A 12,500-nucleotide genomic window follows, 5' to 3' on the forward strand; every position below is an offset into this window, starting at 1 on the left:
CAAACAGGTAACCAGACTCTCTAGACACTCAAATTGGTAACCAGACTCTCAGGTAACCAGACTCTCTAGTCACTCAAATAGGTAACCAGACTCTCAGGTAACCAGACCCTCTAGTCACTCAAACAGGTAACCAGACTCTCAGGTAACCAGACTCTCAGGTAACCAGAATATCTAGTCACTCAAACAGGTAACCAGACTCTCTAGACACTCAAACAGGTAACCAGACTCTCTAGACACTCAAACAGGTAACCAGACTCTCAGGTGACCAGACTCTCAGGTAACCAGACTCTCAGGTAACCAGACTCTCTAGTCACTCAAACAGGTAACCAGACTCTCAGGTAACCAGACTCTCTAGACACTCAAACAGGTAACCAGACTCTCAGGTAACCAGACTCTCTAGTCACTCAAATAGGTAACCAGACTCTCAGGTAACCAGACCCTCTAGTCACTCAAACAGGTAACCAGAATCTCAGGTAACCAGACTCTCTAGACACTCAAACAGGTAACCAGACTCTCAGGTAACCAGACTCTCTAGTCATTCAAATAGGTAACCAGACTCTCTAGTCACTCAAATAGGTAACCAGACTCTCTAGACACTCAAACAGGTAACCAGACTCTCTAGTCACTCAAACAGGTAACCAGACTCTCTAGTCACTCAAACAGGTAACCAGACTCTCAAATAGGTAACCAGACTCTCAGGTAACCAGACTCTCTAGACACTCAAACAGGTAACCAGACTCTCAGGTAACCAGACTCTCTAGTCACTCAAACAGGTAACCAGACTCTCTAGTCACTCAAATAGGTAACCAGACTCTCAGGTAACCAGACTCTCTAGTCACTCAAACAGGTAACCAGACTCTCTAGTCACTCAAACAGGTAACCAGACTCTCTAGTCACTCAAACAGGTAACCAGACTCTCAGGTAACCAGACTCTCTAGTCACTCAAATAGGTAACCAGACTCTCAGGTAACCAGACCCCCTCTAGTCACTCAAACAGGTAACCAGACTCTCAGGTAACCAGACTCTCAGGTAACCAGAATATCTAGTCACTCAAACAGGTAACCAGACTCTCTAGACACTCAAACAGGTAACCAGACTCTCAAGTAACCAGACTCTCAGGTAACCAGAATATCTAGTCACTCAAACAGGTAACCAGACTCTCAAATCAGGTAACCAGACCCTCAGGTAACCAGACTCTCTAGTCACTCAAATAGGTAACCAGACTCTCAGGTAACCAGACTCTCTAGTCACTCAAACAGGTAACCAGACTCTCAGGTAACCAGACTCTCTAGACACTCAAACAGGTAACCAGACTCTCAGGTAACCAGACTCTCTAGTCACTCAAACAGGTAACCAGACTCTCTAGTCACTCAAATTGGTAACCAGACTCTCAGGTAACCAGACTCTCTAGTCACTCAAACAGGTAACCAGACTCTCTAGTCACTCAAATAGGTAACCAGACTCTCAGGTAACCAGACTCTCTAGTCACTCAAACAGGTAACCAGACTCTCAGGTAACCAGACTTTCTAGTCACTCAAATAGGTAACCAGACTCTCAGGTAACCAGACCCTCTAGTCACTCAAACAGGTAACCAGACTCTCTAGACACTCAAACAGGTAACCAGACTCTCAGGTAACCAGACCCTCTAGTCACTCAAACAGGTAACCAGACTCTCAGGTAACCAGACTCTCAGGTAACCAGAATATCTAGTCACTCAAACAGGTAACCAGACTCTCTAGACACTCAAACAGGTAACCAGACTCTCAAGTAACCAGACTCTCAGGTAACCAGAATATCTAGTCACTCAAACAGGTAACCAGACTCTCTAGTCACTCAAACAGGTAACCAGACTCTCAAATAGGTAACCAGACTCTCAGGTAACCAGACTCTCTAGACACTCAAACAGGTAACCAGACTCTCTAGTCACTCAAACAGGTAACCAGACTCTCAGGTAACCAGACTCTCTAGTCACTCAAACAGGTAACCAGACTCTCTAGTCACTCAAACAGGTAACCAGACTCTCTAGACACTCAAACAGGTAACCAGACTCTCAGGTAACCAGACTCTCTAGTCACTCAAATAGGTAACCAGACTCTCAGGTAACCAGACCCTCTAGTCACTCAAACAGGTAACCAGACTCTCAGGTAACCAGACTCTCAGGTAACCAGAATATCTAGTCACTCAAACAGGTAACCAGACTCTCTAGACACTCAAACAGGTAACCAGACTCTCAAGTAACCAGACTCTCAGGTAACCAGAATATCTAGTCACTCAAACAGGTAACCAGAATATCTAGTCACTCAAACAGGTAACCAGACTCTCTAGACACTCAAACAGGTAACCAGACTCTCTAGACACTCAAACAGGTAACCAGACTCTCAGGTGACCAGACTCTCAGGTAACCAGACTCTCTAGTCACTCTAACAGGTAACCAGACTCTCTAGACACTCAAACAGGTAACCAGACTCTCAGGTAACCAGACTCTCTAGTCATTCAAATAGGTAACCAGACTCTCTAGTCACTCAAATAGGTAACCAGACTCTCAGGTAACCAGACTCTCTAGACACTCAAACAGGTAACCAGACTCTCTAGACACTCAAACAGGTATCCAGACAATCTTATTTTACCAGGTAAGTTGATGGAGAACACATTCTCATTTACAGCAACGACCTGGGGAATAGTAGGGATGAAAGAGCCAATTGGAAGCTGGGGATGATTAGGTGACCATGATGGTATGAGGGCCAGTTTGGGAATTTAGCCAGGACACCGGGGTTAACACCCCTACTCTTACGATAAGTACCATGGGATCTTTAGTGTCCACAGAGAGTCAGGACACCCGTTTAACGTCCCATCCGAAAGACGGCACCCTACACAGGGCAATGTCCCCAATCACTGCCCTGGGGCATTGGGATATTAATGTTTTAGACCAGAGGAAAGAGTGCCTCCTACTGGCACTCCAACACCACTTCTAACAGCATCTGGTCTCCCATCCAGGGACTGACTAGGACCAACCCCGCTTAGCTTCAGAAGCAAGCCAGCAGCATCTGGTCTCCCATCCAGGGACTGACTAGGACCAACCCCGCTTAGCTTCAGAAGCAAGCCAGCAGCATCTGGTCTCCCATCCAGGGACCGACCAGGACCAACCCTGCTTAGCTAACTTTTTCTTCATCAATCTACACACAATGCCTCATTATGACAAAGCAAAAACTGTTTTTTTAGACATTTTCACAAATTTATAAAAAAATTAAGAACAGATACCTTATTTACATAAGTATTCAAACCCTTTGCTATGAGACTCAACATTGATCTCAGGTGCGTCCTGTTTCTGTTGATCATCCTTGAGATGTTTCTACAACTTGATTGGAGTCCACCTGTGGTAAATTCAATTGATCGGACATGATTTGGAAAGGCACACACCTGTCTATAGAAAAGGTCCCACAGTTGATAGCGCATGTCAGAGCAAAAACCAAGCCATGAGATTGAAGGAATTCTCTGTAGAGCTCCGAGACAGGATTATGTCGAGGCACAGATCTTGGGAAGGGTACCAAAACATTTCTGCAGCATTGAAGGTCCCCAAAGAACACAGCGACCTCCATCTCTGCAGCACTCCACCATCAGGCCTTTATGGTAGAGTGGCCAGACGGAAGCCACCCCTCAGTAAAAGGAACATGACAGCCCGCTTGGAGTTTGGCAAAAGGCACCTAAAGGACTCTCAGACCATGAGAAACAAGATTTTATGGTCTGATGAAACCAAGATTAAACTATTTTGCCTGAATGCCAAGCGTCACGTCTGTAGGAAACCTGGCGCCATCCCTACGGGGAAGCAAGGTAGTGGCAGCATCATGCTGGAGTGGCTTCGGGACAAGTCTCTGAATGTCCTTGAGTGGCCCAGCCAGAGCCCGGACTTGAACCTGATCGAACATCCCTGGAGAGACCTGAAAATAGCTGTGCAGCAACGCTCCCCATCCAACCTGACAGAGCTTGAGAGGATCTGCAGAGAAGAATGGGAGAAACTCCCTAAATACAGGTGTGCCAAGCTTGTAGCGTCATACCCAAGAAGACTTGAGGCTGTAATCGCTGCCAAAGATGCTTTAACACAGTACTGAGTAAAGGGTCTGAATACTTTTGTAAATGTGATGTTTTTTTGTTTGTTTTTTATACATTTGCAAACTTTTCTAAAAACCTGTTTTTGTTTTGGCATCATGGGGTAATGTGTGTAGATTGAAGAAATAAAATGTTTTCAAACATTTCAATATAAGGCTGTAACGTAACAAAATGTGTAAAATCCAACTACTTCCCAACAAACACACAGACACCATTAGATAGTATCTCTGCCACTCTTTAACTTGTGTGTAATGCGTGTCTGTGCCTGTATGTAACATATCAGTAACCCGTGTTTTAACATGTGTGTATGTCCCTCCCCTCTCCTCTCCCCTGCCAGGCGTTGCTGGGCCATACAGACACAGTAACCTGTCTGACAGCCTCGTCAGCGTATCACATCCTGGTGTCTGGTTCTAGAGACAGGACCTGCATCATCTGGGACCTCAACAAACTCTCCTTCGTCACACAGCTCAGAGGACACAGGGCCCCCGTCTCCGCCCTTTGCATCAACGAACTCACGGTGGGTGGTGTTTGTTTCCCCCAAACCTATTGATGTTACAAGGGTGATTCAGAAATTAAGAGAGATATTTCATTCTAGTTAAGGATACTATAGTTATCACGTTTCACGTTGGATTTATTATTAACTACAAAAATGTTGTTGTTTTATTCTAGTGCCCCTCTGGTTGTTAGCTAGCTAGTTCTGGTCTATCGCTAGTTCTGGTCCAACTTTAAACAAACTCTAGTTCTGGTCCAACTTTAAACCAACTCTAGTTCTGGTCCAACTTTAAACCAACTCTAGTTCTGGTCCAACTTTAAACCAACTCTAGTTCTGGTCCAACTATAAACCAACTCTAGTTCTGGTCCATCTCTAGTTCTGGTCCAACTTTAAACCAACTCTAGTTCTGGTCCAACTTTAAACCAACTCTAGTTCTGGTCCAACTTTAAACAAACTCTAGTTCTGGTCCAACTTTAAACAAACTCTAGTTCTGGTCCAACTTTAAACCATCTCTAGTTCTGGTCCAACTTTAAATTAACTCTAGTTCTGGTCCATCTCTAGTTCTGGTCCAACTTTAAATAAACTCTAGTTCTGGTCCAACTTTAAACCATCTCTAGTTCTGGTCCAACTTTAAACCAACTCTAGTTCTGGTCCATCTCTAGTTCTGGTCCAACTTTAAACCAACTCTAGTTCTGGTCCATCTCTAGTTCTGGTCCAACTTTAAACAAACTCTAGTTCTGGTCCAACTTTAAACCATCTCTAGTTCTGGTCCAACTCTAGTTCTGGTCCAACTTTAAACCAACTCTAGTTCTGGTCCAACTTTAAACCAACTCTAGTTCTGGTCCAACTTTAAACCAACTCTAGTTCTGGTCCAACTATAAACCAACTCTAGTTCTGGTCCAACTCTAGTTCTGGTCCAACTTTAAACCAACTCTAGTTCTGGTCCAACTTTAAACCAACTCTAGTTCTGGTCCAACTTTAAACCAACTCTAGTTCTGGTCCAACTATAAACCAACTCTAGTTCTGGTCCATCTCTAGTTCTGGTCCAACTTTAAACCAACTCTAGTTCTGGTCCAACTTTAAACCAACTCTAGTTCTGGTCCAACTTTAAACCAACTCTAGTTCTGGTCCAACTATAAACCAACTCTAGTTCTGGTCCAACTTTAAACCAACTCTAGTTCTGGTCCAACTTTAAACCAACTCTAGTTTTGGTCCATCTCTAGTTCTGGTCCAACTTTAAACAAACTCTAGTTCTGGTCCAACTTTAAACCATCTCTAGTTCTGGTCCAACTTTAAACCAACTCTAGTTCTGGTCCAACTTTAAACCAACTCTAGTTCTGGTCCATCTCTAGTTCTGGTCCAACTTTAAACAAACTCTAGTTCTGGTCCAACTTTAAACCATCTCTAGTTCTGGTCCAACTCTAGTTCTGGTCCAACTTTAAACCAACTCTAGTTCTGGTCCAACTTTAAACCAACTCTAGTTCTGGTCCAACTATAAACCAACTCTAGTTCTGGTCCATCTCTAGTTCTGGTCCAACTTTAAACCAACTCTAGTTCTGGTCCAACTTTAAACCAACTCTAGTTCTGGTCCAACTTTAAACCAACTCTAGTTCTGGTCCATCTCTAGTTCTGGTCCAACTTTAAACAAACTCTAGTTCTGGTCCAACTTTAAACCATCTCTAGTTCTGGTCCATCTCTAGTTCTGGTCCAACTTTAAACCAACGCTAGTTCTGGTCCATCTCTAGTTCTGGTCCAACTTTAAACCAACTCTAGTTCTGGTCCATCTCTAGTTCTGGTCCAACTTTAAACAAACTCTAGTTCTGGTCCATCTCTAGTTCTGGTCCAACTTTAAACCAACTCTAGTTCTGGTCCAACTTTAAACCAACTCTAGTTCTGGTCCAACTATAAACCATCTCTAGTTCTGGTCCAACTTTAAACCAACTCTAGTTCTGGTCCAACTATAAACCAACTCTAGTTCTGGTCCATCTCTAGTTCTGGTCCAACTTTAAACCAACTCTAGTTCTGGTCCAACTTTAAACCATCTCTAGTTCTGGTCCAACTTTAAACCAACTCTAGTTCTGGTCCAACTTTAAACAAACTCTAGTTCTGGTCCAACTTTAAACCAACTCTAGTTCTGGTCCAACTTTAAATAAACTCTAGTTCTGGTCCAACTTTAAACCAACTCTAGTTCTGGTCTATCTCTAGTTCTGGTCCAACTTTAAACCAACTCTAGTTCTGGTCCAACTTTAAACCATCTCTAGTTCTGGTCCAACTATAAACCATCTCTAGTTCTGGTCCAACTATAAACCATCTCTAGTTCTGGTCCAACTATAAACCATCTCTAGTTCTGGTCCAACTTTAAACCAACTCTTGTTCTGGTTCAACTTTAAACCAACTCTAGTTCTGGTCCAACTTTAAATCATCTCTAGCTCTGGTCCAACTTTCAACAATCTCTAGCTCTGCCATTAGTGTGTTTGGACCATGATAGTTCGTTGGTGATGTGGACACCAAGGAACTTGAAACTCGAGACCCAGGACAGTCGTCCAAGCGGTGATGCAGCCAGTCAAGAGGATCTCGATGTTCGCAGCTGTAGAACGTTTTTTGAGGAGCCGAGGGCTCCTGTGGGGGAGAGGTACTGCCGTGCCATTTTCACGACTGCCCTGGTGTGTGTGGATTATGTTAAGTCCTTAGTGATGGGGACACCAAGGAACTTTAACCTTTCGACCCACTTCACAACAGCCCTTTTGATGTGGATGAGGGCGTACTCTCCCGTCTTTCTCCTGTAGTCCACAATCAACTCCTTGTTCTTACTGACGTCGAGGGAGAGGTTGTCTCTGACCTCCTCCCTGTCATCACGGTCAGAGATTAGTTCTACCACCGTTGTCGTCAGCAAACTTGATGATGGTGTTGGAGTCGTGTGTGGCCATGCAGTCGTGGGTGAACAGGGAGTACAGGAGGGGACTAGACACACACCCCTGAGGGGCGGAGGTGTTGTTGTCTACCCTCACCGCCTGGGGCCAGGCCGTCAGGAAGTCCAGGATCCAGTTGCAGAGGGAGGGGTTCAGTCCCAGGGTCCTTAGCTTGGTGATGAGCTTGGAGGGCACTATGGTGTTGACCGCTGAGCTGTAGACTGTGACCAGCATTCTCACAGTCATTTTCCCTCTGGCCCAGGTGAGAGTGCAGTGTGAAGTGCAATTGAGATTGCATCATCTGTGGATTTGTTGGGGCGGTATGTGAATGAGAGTGGGTCTAGGGTTTCTGGGATGATGGTGTTGATGTGTGTGTCATGACAAACCTTTGAAAGCATTTCAATATTAAAGATGTGAGTGCTACAGGGAGATGTCGTCATTTAGGCAGGTTACCTTGGAGCTTTTGGGAACAGGGACAATGGTGGTCAGCTTGAAACATGTTGGGATTACAGACTGGGGCAAGGAGAGATTAAAAATGTCAGTGAAGACACTTGTCAGCTGGTCTGTGCATGCTTTGAGAACACGCCCTGGTATTCCGTCCGGCCCGTCGGCCTTGAGATTGTTAACCTGTTTAAAACGTTTCGCTCACGTCGGCCCAGGAGAGATCACACGGTCATCTGGAAACACCAGGGCTTTTACGCAAGGCACAGTGTTATTTTATAACTTGCCTAGTTAAATAAGGTGAAATAAATCAAAAAATATATATATATATTCATACAATCGAGCATAAAAAGCTTGTAGCTCATTTGGGAGTTATGCATCCATAGGCAACTCACGGCTGGGTTTCCCTTTGTAATCCGTTCTCGTCTGAAAGCTCTGCCACATACGAAAAGCATTGGAGCAGGTGTAATAGGATTCTAACCTCCTCCTATATTGTCCTTTTGCTTGTTTGATGTCTCGGAGGTTGTAGCTTTCTGTTATGCGTCCGTGTACTGTTCCTGGTAAGCGGTAGCTTTAGCCCAGCGTGGATAGTGCTTGTAATCCATGCTTTTTGGTGTGGATATACGTTCTTATAGTCACTGTGGGGACGCCATCGTCTATGCACTTACTGATGAAGCCTGTGACTGCTGTGGTAAACTCCTCAATGCTATCGGATGAATCCCCGGAACATAGGCTTGTAGGCTTGTCTGTTTCATCGGACCACTTCCTGTTTGAGCTAATCACTGGTACTTCCTGTTTGAGCTTTTGTTTGTACGCAGGAGAATGGAGTCATGGTCAGATTTGCTGAAGGGAGGACGAGGGAAGGCCTTGTATGTGTTTCTGTTGGTAGAATAAAAGTAGTCTGCAGTTCTAGTGCCCCTAGTGGCGTAGGAGACGTGTTAGAAGAAGTGCGGTAGAACGGTTTCAAGTCTCCCCATGTTAAAGTCTCCGCCCACCAGAAACGCTGCCTCTGGGTGAGTGGTTTCTTGTATTGTTTATGGTCTCATACGGTTTGTGGAGTGTCAGAGTGATGTTGGCTTGTGGAAGGATGTGGACGAGGTCTGCAGATTACCATGAGGTTTTCATTTATCACCTGAGCAACAGATCGAGATTTCCTTCACTTGATTCAGCACAATAGTTGTTATTTATGAAAAAACATACTGAATACTTATGTAAATGTGATATTTCATTTTTTAAATTTATTTTTTTTAAACCTGTTTTCATTTAATCATTATAGGGTATTGTGTGTAGATTGATGATGGGGGGGGGGGCAATTTAATCAATTTTAAAATAACGGCTGTAAATGTAACAAAATTTGGAAAAAGTCAAGGGGTCTGAATACTTTCAGAAGGCACTGTGTATTCAGCTGTACATTAGCTAAAACTTCAAACAAAGTGAACTTGATCACTTGATTATTGATCACTTGATTATTATTATTGACTCACACTCTCTCTGTGTGTGTGTGTGTATATACAGGGAGACATAGTGTCTTCAGCGGGCACCTACATCCATGTGTGGAGCATCAACGGCAGTCCCATAGCCAGCGCCAACACCTTCACAGGCCGCTCACAGCAGATCCTCTGTTGCTGCGTGTCAGAGATGAACGAATGGGACACGCAGAACGTCATCGTCACCGGACACTCCGACGGCGTCGTCAGGGTAACCAACACTTCCTCCCTTCCTCTTCTCATCCTACTCTTACTCCTTCTTTTTTTTGGGGGGGTGACGGTTTCAGATGAAGCCTAGTACTGGACAACAACTACAAAAAATCAAGGTTCACGAGGAATCTCCATTGAAAGTTATTTTTAGTCCAATTTTAGACTTAATCCCTATCCCTTAATATCTGTCACTCTTTGTACGTAGTGTATTTATGCTTCAAAATGAGTTTCCTCATCAAAGACATTAAAGTTTTCTAATCTAAACTTCCTTCCTGTAGTTCTGGAGGATGGAGTTCCTACAAGTCCCAGAAACCCCTGCTCCAGAGCCCATCGAGCCCCCTGATGTAACTGACTGCTGTACAGAGGACAAGCTGGGTAGGTCTGTGTGTGTGTGTGTGTGTGTGTGTGTGTGTGTGTGTGTGTGTGTGTGTGTGTGTGTGTGTGTGTGTGTGTGTGTGTGTGTGTGTGTGTGTGTGTGTGTGTGTGTGTGTGTGTAAGTCTCTAATACTGGTGAGGTCATAATTTCATCACGAAGCAAAAGACATCTGGATGTCTCCTCTTCACTAGGAAGTCCACTATACAGTGCAAAAGTAGTGCACTATGTAGAGAATAGGGTGCCATAGGGCTCTATTCTAAAGTAGTGCACTATCTAGGGAATAGGGTGCCATAGGGCTCTGATCTAAAGTAGTGCACTATGTAGGGAATAGGGTGCCATAGGGCTCTGGTCTAAAGTAGTGCACTATCTAGGGAATAGGGTGCCATTGGGGATGCCGCCTATGTGTCCTGTGAGCAATAAAGTAGTCTTTCTCTTCGTCTCCAGCAGAGGGACCCGAGAGCCAGAACGCTGACGACGACAGCAGCGAATCAGACGGAGACGAGCCCTGCCTCAGCACAGAGTCCAAACCCTCCCCTCTGCCCAACGCTGCAGCTGGGGGAGGAGCTGGATCGGTTGGGGGAGGATCAGGCAGCCAACCAGGCAGCACCGTCCACAGACCCAAAGGTTGGTTTACCAGTCAGCCAGCCAGTCATCCAGTCATCCAGCCAGCCAGTCATCCAGCCAGCCAGTCAGTCAGCTAGTCAGCCAGCCAGTCAGGCAGTCAGCTAGTCAGTCAGCCAGCCCGCCAGTCATCCAGCCAGCCAGTCAGTCAGTCGACCTACCTACATGAAGGCAGAGTGTGACAATGTTCATCATTTGATGACTTAATTTGTTGAATAGGTAATTGGCTAAAACCTACTATATTCTAATATTTTTACCACCAACGTAGTGGGTCTCCATCTCTACTGTTTTGATTCCTACATACCTGTAACAGACACTATCTGGTATAATCCTGTTTTGATTCCTACATACCTGTAACAGACACTATCTGGTATAATCCTGTTTTGATTCCTACATACCTGTAACAGACACTATCTGATATAATCCTGTTTTGATTCCTACATACCTGTAACAGACACTATCTGATATAATCCTGTTTTGATTCCTACATACCTGTAACAGACACTATCTGGTATAAAGGACCTTTAAAGAGTACAGACGACCACCCATCATTAATGGTCTGTAGATCCTGAGGGTCCCGGTGCCCTGGAGCTTTCAGTGAGTCAGTCGGTCAGTTAATCAGTCGGTCAGTTAATCACTCGGTCAGTTAATCAGTCAGTCAGTCAGTTAATCAGTCAGTCTCAGTCAATCAGTCAGTCTCAGTCGGTCAGTTAATCAGTCGGTCAGTTAATCGGTCAGTCAGTCAGTTAATCAGTCGGTCAGTTAATCAGTCAGTCGGTCAGTTAATCAGTCAGTCGGTCAGTTAATCAGTCAGTCGGTCAGTTAATCAGTCAGTCGGTCAGTTAATTGGTCGGTCGGTCAGTTAATCGGTTGGTCAGTCAGTTAATCAGTCGGTCAGTTAATCAGTCAGTCGGTCAGTTAATCGGTCGGTCGGTCAGTTAATCGGTCGGTCAGTCAGTTAATCGGTCGGTCAGTCAGTTAATCAGTCGGTCAGTCAATCGGTCGGTCAGTCAATCGGTCGGTCAGTCAATCGGTCGGTCAGTTAATCGGTCGGTCAGTCAGTTAATCAGTCAGTTAATCAGTCAGTCAGTCAGTTAATCAGTTAGTCAGTCAGTTAATCAGTAAGTCAGTTAGTCAGTTAATCAGTCGGTCAGTTAATCAGTCGGTCAGTTGATCAGTCAGTCAGTTAATCAGTCAGTCAGTCAGTTAATCAGTCGGACAGTTAATCAGTCAGTCGGACAGTTAATCAGTCAGTCGGACAGTTAATCAGTCAGTCAGTCGGACAGTTAATCAGTCAGTCAGTCGGACAGTTAATCAGTCAGTCAGTCAGTTAATCAGTCGGTCAGTTAATCAGTCAGTTAATCAGTCAGTTAATCGGTCGGTCAGTTAATCGGTCGGTCAGTTAATCAGTCAGTTAATCAATCGGTCAGTCAGTCAGTTAATCGGTCGGTCAGTTAATCGGTCGGTCAGTTAATTGGTCAGTTGATCAGTCGGTCAGTTAATCAGTCAGTTAATCAATCGGTCAGTCAGTTAATCAGTCAGTCGGTCAGTTAATTAGTCAGTCGGTCAGTTAATCAGTCAGTCGGTCAGTTAATCAGTCAGTCGGTCAGTTAATCGGTCGGTCAGTTAATCAGTCGGTCTCAGTCAGTCAGTTAGTTAATCAGTCGGTCTCAGTCAGTCAGTTAGTTAATCAGTCGGTCTCAGTCAGTCAGTTAATCAGTCGGTAAGTCAGTTAATCGGTCTCTGTACTGTCCCATACAGAGGTAGAGCTTGTATGAGAATATTAATCTTCATAAATTTTATATTTGATGACTTAAGTTCTCTAGTTTATTAGCTAAACCTACCCTATTCTTACTACT

The 12,500-nt window shown here is 44.5% G+C and overlaps 1 protein-coding gene across 1 annotated transcript in view; it reads left to right on the forward strand.

Annotated features, from left to right (window-relative positions):
• The window catches only part of wdfy3 (WD repeat and FYVE domain containing 3), a 136,071-nt gene that overhangs the window by 118,061 nt on the left and 5,510 nt on the right, over positions 1-12,500 (forward strand). The window contains exons 45-48 of the mRNA XM_042331149.1: positions 4,442-4,621; positions 9,463-9,645; positions 9,923-10,019; positions 10,465-10,644. Coding sequence (XP_042187083.1) covers positions 4,442-4,621; positions 9,463-9,645; positions 9,923-10,019; positions 10,465-10,644 — 640 coding nt within the window. The remainder of the gene's footprint in view (positions 1-4,441; positions 4,622-9,462; positions 9,646-9,922; positions 10,020-10,464; positions 10,645-12,500) is intronic.

Source organism: Oncorhynchus tshawytscha, linkage group LG12, assembly GCF_018296145.1.
Source record: "Oncorhynchus tshawytscha isolate Ot180627B linkage group LG12, Otsh_v2.0, whole genome shotgun sequence".
In the NCBI taxonomy this organism is placed as follows: Eukaryota; Metazoa; Chordata; class Actinopteri; order Salmoniformes; family Salmonidae; genus Oncorhynchus; species Oncorhynchus tshawytscha.